Source organism: Loxodonta africana, chromosome 7, assembly GCF_030014295.1.
Source record: "Loxodonta africana isolate mLoxAfr1 chromosome 7, mLoxAfr1.hap2, whole genome shotgun sequence".
In the NCBI taxonomy this organism is placed as follows: Eukaryota; Metazoa; Chordata; class Mammalia; order Proboscidea; family Elephantidae; genus Loxodonta; species Loxodonta africana.
In genome coordinates, this window is record NC_087348.1 from 129093174 (window position 1) to 129112269 (window position 19096).

At 38.8% G+C, this 19096-nt stretch overlaps 1 protein-coding gene across 2 annotated transcripts in view; it reads right to left on the reverse strand.

Annotated features, from left to right (window-relative positions):
• Window positions 1-2402: 2402 nt before the first annotated feature.
• The window catches only part of EXPH5 (exophilin 5), a 33572-nt gene continuing 16878 nt past the window's right edge, over window positions 2403-19096 (reverse strand). For both annotated transcript variants that reach the window (XM_023554771.2, XM_023554770.2), the window contains 2 exons: window positions 12486-12618; window positions 2403-8524 (listed from right to left, as the gene is read on the reverse strand). In XM_023554771.2, coding sequence (XP_023410539.2) covers window positions 3078-8524; window positions 12486-12618 — 5580 coding nt within the window. In that variant the 3' untranslated portion in view covers window positions 2403-3077. The remainder of the gene's footprint in view (window positions 8525-12485; window positions 12619-19096) is intronic.

Below are 19096 nucleotides of genomic sequence, written 5' to 3' on the forward strand. Positions count from 1 at the left end.
TTTACAGTGTAAAATTTATAGTTATAGAAGTTCATTGTTTAAACAAGTTAATTTTTACAATGTACTTATTAGTATTGATCCCTCATGATTTACTCCATTTATGTGGATATTTATTTCAACAGTGATTATATCTTTTAGAAAACGTCATGACTAAAAACGATTATTATAAATTACCACAGCTGTAACAAAAAAGAACACTAAAAAAGCAGCCATTTGTATGTTAAAATACATAGATATTTGCTATACTTCTTTAACGAAGTACTTTATAAAAATATAAAACTATAGAAGGTGCTATTTTCTTGAATTTTCTGCTTTCTTGATTCTCAAACCCGACCAGCAAGCAAACATTATAAATGGTGCAATCCAGCATTGGTCATCAATTACCTTTGAATTCAGACAGCAGATTCCAGGGCACAGAATCTGGGCCCCAAAGCATTTATTTAGCTTTACCTTAACTTACCTAACTGCTGATATAGCCTAAACTCACTGAAAAATAAGCTGACTTCATTTCACCTTTTGTAGCATACCTGTAGACTTGGAGTATTTACTGAAATAGAGCTTGCAAGCTGATCATTAAAAAAACCAAGCATCTTAACATTAAAATATTAACTCTGAATACCTTAAAACTACACAGAAAACATAGGTCATGGTTTATGAAAATTTACTTAAATAATCAGAAAAATAGAAAAACAAAAGGCAAGGGTGGAATTTACAAACATACATAAACAAAGAATGAAATATTATTTATTCTTTACTATATAAATTTGAAAAGTTAGAATAGTTAATTTAAAATTCTATTGTCAGTCTCTGTGAGCTCAGGATTAGTCAGAATCTGAAGTTTAAGACAATTTACAGATTTAAGGAATAGCTTTCATGTTAGTTACTGCATCTTCATTAATCCTGAGTTTTATACGAATGATGTAAACTAACCCTGGCATTTTGCTTCTAGGCAAGGCAATAATTAGGAGGATAATAATAATATAGTGGTTTCTTCCATTCCTATCAGTTCCCAATCTCCATACACTTCACGGACACCTATCATTATCCTTAATCTATATGGATGAAACAGGCTAGGTGAGACACATGAAAAAGAGAATTAGGTCAGAAAGCAAATATAAGGCAAAAAAGATGAAACCCATTCATGTTACTTCTCACAGTGCTGAGATCCAGGATGGGATGCTTTATACAGTTCTAGCAAATCATCTTTATCACCATCTATTGGTCTTTGTCCTGAATTAAAACAAACAAAAAAAACCCAAATCCATTGCCATCTAGTTGATTCTGACTCATAGCGACCCTACAGGACAGAGTAGAGCTGCCCCCATAGGGCTTTGAAGGCTGAAATCTTTACAGAAGCAGATTGCCATGTCTTTCTCTGGTGGAGCAGCTGTGTGGGTTGGAACTGCCAACTGTCCAGTTAGCAGCAGAGAACTTTAACCACTGTGCCACCAGGGCTCCTTACCCTGAATTAGAAGGGGAGAAATCACCTACAGTTCTGCATAACAACTAAAGAATAAGGAAAGCCAAATTATTTAGTCTACAAACATTATTGAAAAAAATCTTTGTGACAAGCCCTTAGGAGCTCTGCCTTAGAATCTCCCAAAGGTTTGATGAATGATGCTGTAGAGCAGCCTGTGAACCTCAGGGTGTTAGATCTGACTTGGCTGCATTTTGGGGATTTGGCCATGGCTTCCACTTGTTACTCGTGACTAAGATGCCCTACCTGGAAAGAAGTTATATCCTATAAATAAAGAGAATGGGGAAATGAATGTTGTTGTGTGGCATCAAGTGGGTTCTGACTCACAGTGATCTTACACAACTAGGTAGAACTGCCCCATAGGACTTCCTAGGCTGTAATCTTTACAGAAGCCAACTGCTACATCTTTCTCCTGCTGAGTGTCTGGTGGGTTCAAACCTCCTTTTTGTTTGCAGCCAAGTGCTTAATCACTATACCACCAGGACATCTGGGAAAATCGATTTAAAAAAAAAAAAATGTTGCTGTCAAGTCAGTTCTGACTCATAGTAACCCTACAGGACAGAGTAGAACTGACCCATAGGGTTTCCAAGGAGCAGCTGGTGGATTTGAACTGCTGACCTTTTGGTTAGTAGCCCAGCTCTTAACCAGGGCTCTGGGGAAATGGATGGTTCTAGGAAAATGGGAAAAACTAGTTGCTGAGAAAGCCTGCAGTAAAGCTAAGACAGCCTCATGAAGATTTACTTATATCCGCCCCTCAGTTATGTTCCCTTCTTAAGCAGAATTTCTGCAGCTCAGCTACCATCTGTGCAGTCAGGTTGTCTGGCCTAAGTTCTTGGCTTGATTAAAATTCAGCCCTTAACGATTTAGCCAATCCCCACAAAGTCTTTCAGAGGAATTCCTAGGAATATTAATGTTCTACTGGCTCTTTTTTTTTTTTTTTTTTTTTACTGGCTAGCTAGGGATTCAGCTTTTCACCTGTCACCTCAAATTATGCTTCAAACACGTGCCTCCCTGGCTCTACTATGGATATAACAGGATGTTCTAAATAAAAATTCCCTTATCTTTGTTTGAAAGGAAAAAAAAAAAACCCCTCTAAACCGCCTAAATGTTGATGAGTCAAAGAGGATGATAATATTTATTCTGTTGTCATGATCCCTACATTTTATTTAATGTCATGAGTATAGGGTGTGGAAAAGGCAATAGAGGGTTTTGTGCTGGGTAATTAATAAGCTTTGTACATGCCCAGGATATTATGGCTGTAAATCACAAAGAAAGGTGTAAAAATGTTAGGGAAAAAATAAAGCAGAAAGCCAAAATTGGACCATGCATTAGAGATTAAGTTGGGGGGAAACAAACGCCAAGGAACATACGCAGGGGACAGAAAACAGCAAAGAAGCCCTCAAAACAGCATTCATTGTGCTGGAACTCAGGAATGTATATACAGGGTGTGGAAGAAAAAAAGGGAGCCTGGGTTGTTTCGGGGAACCACCGTCCAGACTAGATCTTTTGTATCTATCCTTACCATCAACATACACATTTATACTTTATTACAAGATTTTGGTGAAAAGGTTATTTGTTTTATTGGAAAAAACAAAAAACCTCACAGTTCTGACTCTTTGTCTTTTTCATCCAGGTAGTATTCATCATCTGTGGTTGTGTCTGTGTCACAATCTGAGTCCACTGGGTGCTCCTCATAGATATCGAGTCGTTCAATTGAAGATAAGCCATCTTCTGGTATCTGACTGTTAGAATTTGAGCTTAATGACACTAGTGGGTTGGGAGGGTTAATTATATCATCTTTCAGGAAGCCAGGGTTCTTAAGAAAACTTGGTTTCCATAATCTTCCTTGTGTGAGTGACCTCTTTATATTCTCCAAGAAAGCCAACTGTTGTTCTTTCCCAAAAATCCCATAGTCAATAGGTCTGGATATAGATGTTGCTGACTTGGGACCTGTTTTTGGCCTGTCACTATACAAAGCCCAATTTTCATCACAGGAGGGAAGTTCAGAAAAAGATTTGAATCTTTGACTGTACCCATTGTTGACAGAGAATTCATTCCCAAGGGCCAGCTGACTCAGGGCATCGTCAATAGATGTGCTTTCAGAAAAATGGCGCTCTCTGACTTTTGGAGGGTGATTTTTGTATAGCTTATCGCCATGTACACTGATGCTTCTTACACTCTTTGAACGATACATGTGTGGCTCAAGTTCCCACTCAGGAGTTGAAGCACTCCTTTGTTGCTGCTCACATCTGGCCTCTGGAATGCTTATTGCAGGAGACTTGCATGCGGGCTCCACTGGACAAGGAGGGCTCAACCTCTTCTGACGGTCAGAGAACCCTGCTTCCCTGAGGCTGATGAATGTGGGCTGGTCCAGAGTTCCTGACTCTCTTTCCAAAGCCTGAGCTGCTATTACATCTATAGAATTTTCATTCTTTGGTAATGCCTCTGAGATGTTCTTAAATTCACTCCAATGTGGTTGTGAAATGTTGACGTTAGACTTCTGATCACGTAAGCACACAGAAAGTTCTCTGTTGGATATTACAGTAACCTGGAGAGGGGTCTCAAATTTCTCCATATCAACTCCATCATTACTCAGTCTTCTGCTTCCATCTGTGGACTCTGCAGACGTTGGAGTGGGTTCAGGGATCAGTGGGTTGCTCTCTCGTGTGCCAGGAGCTAAACCTCCAATACTAGACCTTCTCCCACTTTCAGTGAAAATAGTAGCTACATGTCTTCTTGGGCTTAAATCTTTAACAGGGAATTTTCTGCTTGCTTTGGACATGGTCACCAATTTGTGTTTAACTGCAGACCTGTTTTTTCCTTTTTCTAGGTCATCCAAACTGGCTTTATTTTCGTTACTCCCTCCAGAAAGTGAAAGTTGATCCCATTCCAATCTCTGTATTTCATCTTTAGCCTTCCTGCTCTCTGTCTTATTTACCTCTTGACTTTTTTGAGGTAGTTCCTTGGGTTCAGACTGCAAACTCTCTACATCTGGTCTACCTAAAAAAGTCTCCTCATCAAATTGTAGCTTATGCAAAGCTAGAGTAACAGCAAAGACATGGTTTTCTGAATCAGAAAGTGTTTTATCAGTCATTTGTTGGCAATCTGTTCCAATCTTCCCTCTTACTTCCCTAGTCTGCAACCCACTGGAGCTATCATCTACAGCTATGGCTGTGCTGATATCTTCCAGGGGACATTTTCCACTTCCAGTAGATGTAATAGCTTTACCACTACCTACATTCTCCCCAGAACATCTTATAGTTTGAGAATTTTCAACATTATCGTCTGAACAGGCTGAGAGACTACAGGGACCATCATTACCTGATTTAATGGATTGCTGACAATTTTCCAATTTTTCCTCTGTAAATACTTTTTCCTGAACCATTGATGAACTATGCAGGATTTCCCTTTGCAATTTTTTTCCTTTCTTTTTTCTGCTTCGTGAATCACTTAGAAGTGTTTTAGTAAAGTTATCTGGGAAAATCTCCCTACTTTCAGATTCTCCTTTAGGAAGAGAAACACTTGCCTCAACAGAAGCCATTTCCTGTAATGTAGGTTCTGAGGACCCACTATTTGGTAACTGTAAAACAGTCACATTTGCAGTTGCATAAGAAAGATAAGGGCTGTTCTCCTGAGCAGAGTTACCCGGCATCTTTTGATCTTCAGATGAAGGTGTTCCTGACTGCTCTCGTGTAGAATAATTTAGTTTGTCGTTTTGTGAAGCATTAGGAAATATTTCAGTCCCCACTCTGGGTGATTCTGTAATTGAATCAGTATGTTGTGTATACTTTTCAAGGAGGTTACAGAATTTTTTGCTGTGTTTCCTTGGGAGAGTATAATATATTGAAACCACCTCAAGACATTTTATATTATCATCATCACCAGAAACAGAAAACACGCTAGTGGTTTTATACTTCTGTAATGCTGTCCCACTTTCCTTTCCTGACACTTCTGAGGAAAAAGGTAAAGGGTCTTTGTTTGGAAGGGAAAATATACCTGTCCTGGAGGCTACAATTTTATCATCCTTTTCAGTGTATTCTTGAGGGTATTCGTTTTGATGGTGGCTTTTAGTTAAAGAACAATCCCTAATGGACGAGTCACTTTCCAGAGTGTTAGTGACTCTCTCCCAGGGCCTTTGTGATGGAGCAGAAGCATCAGTGTCTGAGACTGAGCATTTTCCTCTTTCATCATTTCCGGTTGAGGAATATGGCTCCCCTGAAGGACATGACACAGCCCTCCTGATGAGGAAAGGAAGTGCTCCTTTTCTAACAGAAACAGATCCAATGCTTTTCATATTTGTCATCCTCTTTTCTGCTGCAGGTGCTACTGGAACTGAGTCTGAAACTACTTTGGAATATTCGCTGTCTGACTCAAGAGAACTGGGACTGATTTTGTTTGATGTATACTTCCTGATTGGATCTTCCACATCATTTTTGATTTGGAATGGAAGTGGACAATTCCTAAATGAAGCAGCCCTTACATTACTTTCTGACCTCCTGTTATTGATGAGAAAACTGGGTGATTTTCTCAGTAAGGTACAGTAAATTGTGTAAGGTTCAGGAGCCTTGGAATTGCCTTGATTCACCTCACTGAGGTTACTGCTGTCCTTTGTGGATGTTAATCTACTTTCTGGTTTGCTTAAGTTTTCAACACAGGATACACGACGTCTTATTTTTCCTTTTCCCTTTCCATCCCTGAAAGGATGGTGTGAGTGGCATTTGACAACATCAACCATTTTATCATGTATAGGCACACAATTATCATTATTCTTTTGGCTTTCTATCGGGCTTATAGCAAACTGATTATTTTGGTTCTTGCTAGCATTGTCTTTTTCTTCTCTTTCTCCCAGAGATGGATCGTTTCCTGAAGGACTTCTCCTTGAGAACTCTGTGGTAGAAGGAATCGCCAGAGCATCAAGGAAAGAATTACTCAATGGTAAGGAATCTTGTGGTACATCTGATGACAGGCCTAAGGGATTACATGAGACATTGTGGCTGGCCGCAGACCTGTTGCAGTTGATAGAATGGGTTATGCTACATTGCTCTCGTTCAGAATCTAAAATAACAGACTCTTCTGGAGACTGTGGGTTTTGATTATTAGTAGATTCAGTGCTCCAGTGGTTATTTTTAATAATGATTGAAATATCTTCATTAAAAACTAAATCTTCATTACGTATTGTTAATTCCCGATGACAACCTTGATTTGGGCTGGGAAAAGACGGTGATGTTCTGCGGTCCTGAACAAAAAGAGAGAAAGTTTCTGAACCAAGTTTTCTGTTTCCAGAAAAATTCTTTTCTTTTTTAAGTTCATTGGCTTTATCTCTGTGTGATATGCAGATTTTGGAGATCTCTTTCCTGGGAAGGACTCTGGGTGACCTCTTTGAACTTACTGTGGTAGATGCATTAAAAACAAACTGATTGTTCTCCTCGTCTGAGTCCTGGGACACGGGATTTTGAAAATCAGGTAAGGGGTTAGAGATCCCTGTCTGTAAAACAGGTTGTGGTGTTTCACCTGTCATGTTTGTCTGGTCCATTTCATTTAGTTGTTTGTACTTTTCTACAGTAGAGTCATGCAAGCCCTTCTCATTCTTCTCGTCTGTGACTAAGATACTAGGTTGGATTCCAGCAAGAGGTGGAGGATCAGTAAAATCATTGTTGGTCACAATGACTTCGGTATGGCTTCTTATTGGAAAACAAACAGGTTTATCGGGAATAATTTCCTGCAAAGTGACTGTGGGATTCTGAAAATTGGAACTTTGAGGGTTCCCTTTGTCATCTGAAATCTGGGAGACGGAAGTTTTGAATGAGGATGCTAAAGGCTGAGGAATTTCAAGTGAGTAAGCTTCTTTGTTCAAATGTCCTTCTCTAGGAGAACGGTCCTGTAGACATTTCAACCCACCAGATTTGATATGATATCTTGAATCAGTCATAGGACAAACATTTGGTGTGCCGAAATGAGGAGTCAACTGGTTCCCATTGCCTTGTGACACCTCCATGCTCTCCAGTGTGGATGTCTGAAAATCAAACTGCCAGGGACATGGCTCTTCTTGGTCTCTGGAAACATCTGGTCCATAACCAGGAGAAAATGATCCCCAGCGTTGAGAAGGGACACTATGGCCACAAGCAGCTGATGCACTATTTGCCTCAATGGAAATCATTTCAAAGTCTCTGTCAGAAGAAGTGAAAGGTTTCCTGTTTTGATAAAAGTCAGACCAGGAAGAATGATCTTCCTGTTGGCCCCAAAAAGGACTTTGTCCAAATCTCTGTTCTCTACCTCGTCCAAAGGTATTGCTAAAGAAAGACCTAGAGAATGGGTTGTCTTGATGGTAGAATGGCATATTCTCTGAGTTCTCGAATGGGTCAGGACTCATTCTATTGTCTAGGGGGGTGTTTAAACCAATACTTTGGTAAATACTCTGTGAATGGTAAAATTCATATCTCCCGTTCTCCTGGAAACACCTATGGTACATATATTGATCAGCAGGGTCAATTTCCATAGGTGATGGGGCCCTCAGGAACTCTTCCTGGTTCTGTCCATCTCTTAAAGAATCTGATCTATTCCATATGATGGATGATAAGGGAGTTCTCTTTGGGCTCCGCTGGTGTCTCTGTGGTATAAACCCAGTCCTGTTCTGAGCTGTGGCTGGAAAATATAAGCTTCTTGCTGTGAAATACCCTGTGGCTGGTAAGGCTGATCGTTGCCTGCTGTCAAAACACAGAGAAGAACTACCAAAAGTATTCTTTTGAACATAATCTTCTTGTAGGACTCTGGGCTTCCTTGTCCTATATGTATCAAAAATTGTCCTTGCTCTAGGAGAAAAGGTATCAAAACCTTCCCTAGGTGCTCCTGGTCTCAGGATGTCATAGATAGACATATTGGAAGTTTCATTACAGCAATTTTTGTGTCTTCCTGTGGTATTACCGGGTCTGTTCCCACGGGAGTAAAAACGACGGAACTGTGTTCGTGATTCATAGTTGAAGGGTGTTCTAGTATTCACTGAGCTTGGAGATTGTTCCCGAGCCAGTGTGCTATCCAAATCATCTAAAACTAAAAGGAGAATATGAGTCAATTTTTTTTTTTTTTTGGTCTAAGATTTTTATAGTCTAATGATAATTTAAATTCTTGAAGGACCTTCTTGAGGAAACATACTCATTTATAATTTTACTTACATCATACTAATGCAAACACAAATGCATTAATTTTAATTATGCTTAAAAAAATTTTTTTAAGATCATTTGATTTTAACAAGACTGAGATGGAAGTTGCTTTTTGATACTTCTTTAAACAAAATAAACCTTCTATAATACCTTAAGGACTTAAAACCTAATTTTTTGACAATTAATTTTAATCTTTTTTTTTTAATGCATCTAAAGCATACTCAATTTTTATAAAACATGGCTCTAGTAATAAAGGGAAATTAATAATGTAGATTCTACTACTGATTCTAACATTGAAAAACTATGCAACCACTGGTATTAAGCCATGTCTTTCTGTTTCTTTCAGGTTATTGTCAGGTTGATTCCAACATACAGCGACCCTATAGGACAGAGTAGAACTCCCCCACAGTGTTTTCAAGGAGCAGCTGGTGGATTTGAGCTCTTAACCATTGTGCCACCTGGGCTCCTCAGGTTACTAAGTTGCCATACTACTTCCACCTATGTTTACCTCATGGGATAATAATGGGGATGAGAATTTGTAAATAGCATATGACTTCTCAGTTGTATTGTTAAGAAAACAGTATGTCACTCCAGCATTGACACTAAAGGCTTAACACCTAACTTATAAATATACTCATTTGGCTAGATTCAAGAAATACATAACATTAAAAGTTCTATACAACATTGTTGCATGGTATGCTAATGATACAGTGTCTTTCCTGAAAAAAAATTAAGACCCATTAGCATCCTCATAATTTAGCACTTTCTATGTGTCAGGCTGCAGGAGAAAGATATGGCAGTCTGCTCCCACAAAGATTTACAGCTTGGGAAATCCTATGGGGCAATTCTACTCTGTCCTATAGGGTTGCTATGAGCCGGAATAGACTCGTTGGCAGTGGGTTCGATGTGTCAGGCACTTAATAACTCAATATTTATACACCTTCCAAAGGTGGTACTATTATTATTCTCATTGTATAAATGAAGAAACTGAGGCACAAAGAGATTCAGTAAGTTGCCAAGGTCACACAGCTAGGAAGTGGCAAAGCTAGAACTTGAACCTAGACAGTCTATCTCCTGAGTCCAGACACTCAACCCCTGTGCAAGGCGACCTTTGTGCCATAAAAGCTTGTGTTTCACTTTTTGGTTTTTTATGAGCTATAACGATTTCACTACGTGCTTATATGTTTACAAGGTTGTGAAGTTGCTGTTGTTAAACAATGTTTACTTTTCTCTTGGTGACAACATCAAAGAATGGTGTCCAAGTAAGGGCCTAGTGACTGCCTTATAATACCAAGGACCCAGGCCAAGCTAAGACTCAGGGCTCATGCTTACCAGGCCACAGTCTCTGTGACCCCAGAGAAGTCCCAACACATTTTCAGTGACATGGTTGGTATTTCTGTGAATTGTGTGTTTCCAATCATATTTGACATCTTTTCCCAAAGAAAAGCCTGTTCAAATTTACAGAGAACAATAACCTTTTAGGGTTTTTAGATTCCCTAAGGCCCAACTTGTGATAAATATATTTTATGATATTCATGTTATAATGAATACAGCCAGATTATTTGTTTACTGAAGGAACTGTCATTAACTAAAATAAAATTCAACATAAGTGATATGTGAGATTATTTAAATTGCTGGAGAAGCTTTTGGTTTATAGAAATCTTTCCTTCAGAGTTACATAAAATGGTGCACTATCCCTGGTTATTTTAAATTATTTGCCATTAAAAAAAAAAGTTATTTTAAGTCTTTAATGACAGGGAAAGTGAGTGAGACATATCTGTATTTGAGGGCATAGGATGTAGCTATGACGGGCCCTTTATATTACGGCAGGTGTTAAAGCGGTCTTTGAAGTCTGTTCTAGACCTTCCCCGTCCTATTTTAGCTGTAAGTTGGTGCTATCAAGTCTGCACAGCCAACAGAACTCAGCTTAGCACTAAGGTTGTAACTAAGGAATCCTCCAGGAAATGTTTTAATACAAAAAATATTTAGGACTAATGGACCACAACTCCCACAGCCTCCACCAGACTGAGTCCAGTACAATTAGATGGTGCCCAGCTACCATCATTGACTACTCTGACAGGGATCACAATGGAGGGTCCCAGACAGAGCTGGAGAAAAATATAAAACAAAATTATAACTCACAAAAAAAGATCAGACTTACTGGCCTGAAAGAGACTGGGAAAACCCCAACAGTATGGCCCCTGGACACCCTTTTAGCTTAGTAATGAAGTCACTCCTTAGGTTCACCCTTCAGTCAAAAATTAGACAGGCCTATATCGACTCGACGGCACTGGTTGTTTTTTATTTTTTTATATATAAAGCAAAATGAGTCTAAAGGGGCACACCAGCCTAGGGGCAAGGACTAGAAGGCAGGAGAGAGCAGGAAAGCTGGTAATAGGGAACCCAAGGTGGAGAAGGGAGTGTTGACATGTTGTGGGCTTGTTAACCAATGTCATAAAACAGTATGTGTACTGTTTAATGAGAAGCTAGTTTGTCTGGCAAACCTTCATCTAAAGAACGATTAAAAAAAAAAAAAATTATTTTGTCCCCAGTTCTTAAAAAAAATTCATTACCTACATTCCCAAATCAAATAACCAAACAATATATGACAGGGCAAAAGGAAAAAAAAAAAAAAGTAATGAGTTAAAACCTGTCTTTTAAACAGATTATAATACCACTTCTTTGAAATCTGTTCTCCCTCTCAAGCTGTTTATGGCTGTTTTTTCCTTTGAATAGTCTTTTTCTGATTCATGCTCATAGCAGAAAACATAGGAAATTATAACTAAAAACAAAAACTCATTGCCATCGAGTCAATTCTGACTCATAGCAACCCTACAGGACAGAGTAGAATTGCCCCACAGGATTTCCAAGGAGCGCCTGATGGATTCGAACTGCCGACCTTTTGGTTAGCAGCCATAGCACTTAACCACTATACAGATAAAATTACCTAGAATCCTACCCAAGTGTAACCACTGTTAACATCCTCATAACTGGGTTTTAACTATTCAAGATCACCAAGAGTCCAAGGTTAATAATGCTGTTTACCGATTACTTCTAAGGTCAGAAAAATTCCTGTTCTTCTCTGGTGTATTTTAAGGGAGGCCGAACCTTTTTTTTTTTTTTTTCATCCCATAAACAGTAACCTTCCTCTTCAGACAAAACCTTTGCTTTGGAACAGAGATTTTTTTTTTCTTTCTTTCTCTAAAGTAGGTTCTCTGTGAGCAACCATCTTACTGAAGCGAGTCCTTAGGCTGATCATCTTGCTGAATGTCTGACTAGCCCATCTGTCCCCTCCTATGGGGTCCAGGTGTTGTCCAGGTGATGTCACTGCCTTCACAAAAGGAACTGGTTCCTCGAGGTGAATGACCTCACAGTTCACTTTTCAAAGGGCCAGCCTTAATTTGACATATAAAGGTGAACTGTGCGCACATAATAATAAGATGCATGCGCACGTGGTACTTTTGGAATTTGTTCCAATCTTTATCATTATATATTATACAAGGTTAGTTGTTTAATAACAATTAGATTTCATCACAGTGTATTTAGAAGCAATAAAAGTCTATCAAGAACAATAAACTTTATAGGTATACTGCCAAAAGATGTATTTCCTTCTTACCTGAGGTTAAATATTCATATATTTATTGGACCTTGATCAGAGAATATTTGCTTGGATTATACTTAATCATAAGGTACTTTAATATTGCATTAGTAGCATATAACAGCATCTTCTTCAGATAAGGTAAACAAGAGGAGTGGGAAAATAAATACAGAGTTTGATATGTTTCGAGGATTTTAATGTAACTGTTATTATTTACTTCCTTTTACAAAGGCAATTTAATGCGTAGGCTTACCACGGAAAAACTCATTCTCCAGCAGAGAGGTGTCCCACGGAGACATGCCACTTCCCTCCCTCATGCCTGCTGGCTTGGGGACAAATGCACTGTCAACTGGTTGATTTTCCAGCAGTGAACTGTGTATTTTTGCCTGTTAATTTTAAAGTAAAAAACACATCATTTTTTTTATCTTCTACAACCAGAATACTCACATGTTCCCACCCAAAATGTTCCAAGCTTAAAAGTCCTAGTCTAAGGACTGTAAATCAATCCTCCTGACATTTCTCAACTGACAATGTTTTGTCATTTTGGCCATTTGCAACTGGTCATCAACTTCATCACATCTACATTAATTGTTTTCATCATGAGGCACTCAGGCAAGACACTCAGCCTCTCTGCCAACATTTCCTACAAATTTACATAATAGCACTGTACAAATCTTGGGAACCCCTGGTTGCACAGTGTTTAAGAGTTTGGCTGCTAAACCAAAAGGTTGGCAGTTTGAATCCACCAGGTGCTCCTTGGAAACCCTATGGGGCAGTTCTACTCTGTCCTATAGGGTCACTATGAGTTGGAATTGACTTGACAGCAGTGGGTTTGGCTTTTTAATACAAATCTTATGGGGGAGGGTTTCCTGGAAAACAGGAACAAAATCAACCTCTCTGGAGTTGGAAGTGTTGTCTCCACAGCCCCACTGGCTGAGACTTTGGATTTCCTAACACTACCTATTCCATCAAGGACCTACTAGCTGGAGCTTGCAGTGGATCTTAAGACTTGTGAACTTGATGAATTCAGAAAGAAGAGTTTCTATCCACAGAGTTAATCTGGAATGGTAGAAACACCCTTCTTCCCTACCAGTCATAAGGGGCTCATTAATAGCTCTGAAACAAAGGCACTGGAAAGTATGATTTTATAAACTTAAAAAAAAAACATTGCTCATTTTCGGGGATTTAGGAAAATAATACAGAGCTAAAGTTATTCTCTTTACCAGCATATGTTTATCTCAATTTCATCAAACCCAATCACTACCCTACTTTGTCTTCATATCCTTGAGGGAATTATGCACTCCCACACCTTCATTCTCTTTTGTCAAAACTCCATTTGTTTCTTCTCTGCCAAAATGGCTCTGTGGCTCTCATGACTCCCATCCCTGAACAGACTAGCAGCCACTTTCCAGTCCAGTTTCTTTATTTTCAGCTTCCTTTGCTACCCAGCCCTTGCTCTGAATCCTCCCCTTCCCAAGTTCTCCCATTCCACTTGATGTTTGCCATTACACTTTATCTGACCTTTAATGCCTAAGACCGAACCTTTCCATAACTCCCAATTTTACTTCTCCATCACAGATCCGCCTGAGTCTAAAGTCCAGGTTCTTTTAGCCACTACATTCCTCACAATCTAGTATTTTTGTTCTCTTTCTCAAGGTCTAGGTCAGTTCTTTCTTTTTAAATTTTATTTTGTTGTTGTTGAGAATATACACAACAAAATGTACACCAATTCAACAGTGTCTGCATGTATAATTTAGTGACATCGATTACATTCTTCGAGTTATGCAACCATTCTCACTCTCCTTTTCTGAGTTGTTCTTCCCCCATTAACATAAACTCACTGCCCCCTAAGTTTCCTATCTAATCTTTGGAGTTGCTGTTGTCAGTTTGATTCCATATACATAGATCTTGAAAGACCACAATGCTCAAGGCAGACATTTTTTACTGGTTATGCTAAACTATTGCTTAGTTTTAAGAAGATTTCAGGGGATATTTTTGGCTTAAGGTTTAAAGATTATCTCAGGGCATTAGTTTCAGGGGTTCATCTAGCCTCTATGGCTCCAGAAAGTCTAGAGTCCATGAGAATTTGAGATGCTGTTTTGCATTTTCCTCCTTTTAATCAGGATTCTTCTATAGATCAGTTATTTCTTATAAAAGCCCTGCCCAAATTTCTTTGACTGTGGTTTTCGGTTTTACGGACAACTCATAACTGAATACTCACAAAGAAGATTTATTAATAAGGGGGAAAAAAAAACTCCAGTGATAATTTATTGGTCATTGGGTATAATTTAACATACTAATAACAAAATTCAGAGGTTAACAGACATTAGAGGCAAAATATGAGCACAATGAGATACCAACTAGAGGTAATAAAAACATTGACTAATCATTTGAGAAACCAGATCAGCTAAAGTTCTTTTCACTCTGAAGTACTTCAAGGTGTTCTCTTTTGTGCCTTGCCTACTTTCTCCCCTGGTGTTTATTTGTGCTAACAGAAATTAGCATGGATTTTATAAATCATTCTTCCCAAATCTGCAGTTTTGGCAGTGAGTACACAGTAGATACATCTGATTAAGACATTACCAAGTGTCATTATTTTAACCATTTTAACACCCAAACAAATAACTATTGTGGAAAGTAAATGAACTGAGGGCTCAGGTGAAGATTTCAATCTCTCTAGGCTGGGAAGGATTACTCCCATCTAGAGACTCTGAATACAACTTTGGTAATTGTCATGGATTGACTTGTGTCCCCCCAAAAATGTGACTATCAATTTGGCTGGGCCATGATTTTCCTATATGTTGTAAATCCTGCCTCAGTGATGTTAATGAGGGAGGATGGGCGGCAGTTGTGTTCGTGAGGCAGGACTCAATCTAAAGATTGGATTGTGTTTTGAGGCAATCTCTTAAGATATAAAAGAACCGAGAGGAAAGACAGGGGACCTCATACCACCAAAAAAGCAGTGCTGAGAGCAGAGCGCATCCTTTGGACCTGGGGTCCCTGCGCAGAGAAGCTCCCAGTCTGGGGACAGATTGATGAGAAGGCCGACAGAGACAGAAAGCCTTCCTCTGGAGCTGACACCCTGAATTCGGGCTTTTAGCCTACTTTACTGTGAAAAAACAAACTTCTCTTTGTGAGAGTTATCCACTTGTGGTATTTCTGTTATAGCAGTACTAGATAACTAAGACAGTTATACTTTTGCCCAGATTCTCTGCTGTAAGACCAACTCTACTCATCTAACATGTTAAGCATGCTTTGAACATGTAAATTATATGGATAACTAAGAGAAAATATTGAGAGTTTATACTCAGTTTTAATTCAGCAAAGATATTTTTTCTAGTAATAAACTTTTAAAAAAGTAACTGCTAGAGAATGGTAGAGCCCTGGTGGCGCAGTGGTTGAGAACTCAGCTGTTAACCAAAAGGTCAGCAGTTTACATCTACCAGCAGCTCCTTGGAAACCCTATGGGGCAGTTCTACTCTGTCCTACAGGGTCGCCATGAGTTGGGATCAACTTGATGGCAGTGGGTTAGTCAATGGTAGGTGTATCAGACATAAAGAAGATTGAATGCAAACATTGCTCTATAAACTTCTTACTTTTATTTAAGTTATATGTGAGATGTTATTATTATTAGCAGCAGTAACTAAACATTGATTATTCTAGGCTACATGCTAAGGGCTTTATATGGGTTATTTTATTTCATTATTTTAACAACCCTATGGGATTGTTACTATTATTATCCCTATTTGCACTTGAGAAACTGATGCTTCAAAAGGTCAGGTCATTTGCCTCAGACCACAGTGCTGGAGGGAAAGGATTCAATCCCAGTCTGTTGGGTTCCAGAGCCCATGCTGAATCACTTCACTCTACTCTTGATCAAGTTTTGCAGCTCTTGGTTTATTGCATGCTGTATCTCTGAGTCAGGATCGATGCGACGGCAATGAGATTGGTTTCTTTCAGTTTATATCCTAGCAGTAGGCATCCCCTGAGGCCAAATACAAGTATTAGAGCTGCATCTGAAGTTTTCCTTTACCTACAAAAAAAAAAAAAAACCTACAGCAGAGATAAAACCCTCTGAGCCCAAAGCAGGCACTGAACAATTGTCAGGGCTCAGTCTTAGACTCAGGATCCCCCTCAAAACATGCTCTGTGCTTGGAGTTGCCATGTAAGATGATGCCTATTTTCTTTCCTTAGCATAGAGGATAACATTAAAGACTTTTATGGAACAAAATCTGTTAAAATCCTTTTCCAGTTTTTTGATTTTAGCCTTTCCTCCCCCACTCTCTCAGATGCCCCAAGCTCACTGCAACACACTTCTCCAAAATGCCATGTACTTCTAGGCCTTTGTAGCTCTGCTTCTGAACCTTGCTCTTTCTCCTTTTCTTCTCCTGGAAAATAGTGACTTGTCCTTCAGAGTCTAATTTATATATCCTGTCTCTGTGAGCCCTCTCTCAACTCTCCCCGTAAGAATTAATCCCTATAGTATTTTTTTTTAACTGTGGTAAAAATATAACAAAACATTTGCTAACTCAATATTTTTTTACATGTACAAGTCAGTGACATTGATTACATTCATCATGTTATACAACCATTACCACTATTCTTTTCCCAACTATTCCACCACTGTTAACAGAAACCCAGTGCCCCCTAAGCAAGGACTCTCCTTTCTCCCCTCCCATCCACTGTTGGTTACCACTAATAAGCTTTGGTTTTTATACATTTGCCTACTTCATATAAGTGGGATCATACAATATTTGTCCTTTTGTGACTGACTTATTTCACTCAGCACAATGTTTTCAAGGTTCATCCATGTGGCTTCATGTATCAGGACTTCATTTCTCTTTATGGCTGAGTACTATTCCATATTATGTATGTACTGCATTTTCTTTATCCATTTATCTGCTGATGGACATTTCAGTTGTTTCCGCCTTTTAGCTACTATTGTGAATAGTGCTGCAGTGAACGCTGGTGTACAGGTTTCTGTTTGTGTTCCTGCTTTCAATGCTTCTGGATATATACCTAGAATTGGGATTACTGGGTCATATGGTAGTTCTACATTCAGCTTTTTGAGGAACCACCAAACTGTTTTCCACAGCAGCTCTACCTTTGCACTCCCACCAGCAATGAACAGATGGGGGTTCCAATTTCTCTACATCCTCACCAACACCTGTTATGTTCCTTTTTTGTTTGTTTGTTTGTTCGTTTCTTTATCATTGCATTTTAGTGGGAGTGAGGTGGTATCTCATTGCGGTTTTGACTTTTTACGCATCTCTGATATTGCACCTATTATGTCGTATTGAAAGTTGTTTACGTTATTTCAACTTCTACTTTCTCTCTAGACTTCCCTCTTCCTTCCTTCCACAAATTTCAGTTCCCACTCTGTTCTAGGTACGGTATTAGGTACCAAGCATTAAAAAATAAGTTAATTTTTGACCCTGGAAGTGGATCAACTTCTAAAATGACTAAGAAAGTATTCTACTTCATACCGTGAACACCTATCATGACCTGAACAGTATAAGAGATTGATTAATATCGATTGTATTAAATTCTAAGACTACTCTTCCCATAATAATATTTCCTTTTTCTGAGTTTCTTTAACACATTTTTGAACACCCGTTTGATACTGACTATCTTGGCATAGTGGTTAAGTGCTACAGCTGCTAACCAAAGGGTCGGCAGTTCAAATCTGCCAGGTGCTCCTTGGAAACTCTATGGGGCAATTCTACTCTGTCCTATAGGGTCGCTATGAGTCAGAATCGACTTGACGGCACTGGGTTTTTTCTTTTTATCTTATGTCTGAATAAAATCACTCTTTATTCAGTTTTTAATACATACTCTTTCATATGCTCTCTCATTTGATCCTTACAACAAATTTGCAAATTAGGAAGGGATTTTTTCATTCCCAATACACAGATGAGAAAACTGAGTTTCAGGTAAATACCTTACTCAAGTCACAGGAATGATAAAATGGAGGCACTGGACACTCATATGATCTGGACTCTAGCCCTGCTATCTCCACTATATTGATTTGTCCTATTATTTTACTAATATGCATATTTTTTCCAGTTAGATGGTAAACTATCTGAAGAGAAGTACCTTGCTTTAAACATTTCAAGCCCTCCACTGCATGTGGTGTGATACTTTGCACATACTTACAGATTGATTTATAATATACCAAAGAGGAAAACTGCATACATGAGATTTCTAGTAAAGATTATTACAAGAACTGAGACTCACTGAAAATTTACAATATTAGGACTCAGAGGCAGGTGGCATAATGGTTAAGCACATGAGCTCTACATTGGTTCAAATCCTGGTTCTGTCCCTTAATAGCCGTATGACTTTGGATAAGTTACTTAACCTCTCTGTGCCTTAGTTTCTTTTGCTATTAGATAAAAAATAATAATTACACTCACTTCATAAGGTCGCTCTGTGGATTAAATGAATTAATAGATATAAAGCATCTTAGAAAGGTGTCTATAACTTACAAAACCAAAAAACCCATTGCCGTTGAGTCGATACCGACTCATAGCGAGCCTATAGGATGGAGCAGAACTGCCCCACAAAGTTTCCAAAGAGTGCCTGGTAGATTTGAACTGCCGACCTTTTTTTAGTTAGCAACCCTAGCACTTAACCCCTATGCCACCAGGGTTTCTGTCTATAACTTAGTAAGTCCTTATTATTAGCTATTACTATGCTTTTGTGGCTCTAGAGAATGTCCTGGAAGACTCCTGCTGATGCTTACAGCCTAATGAGTTGGTAAGGTGACCCACAGGATTAGAGGCCAGAGTCTCAAAATGGTGGCTTTCAGGATCTCAGTTACATTCCCAAACATAGTACGTAAAATAGGCTGAGCAAAACAAG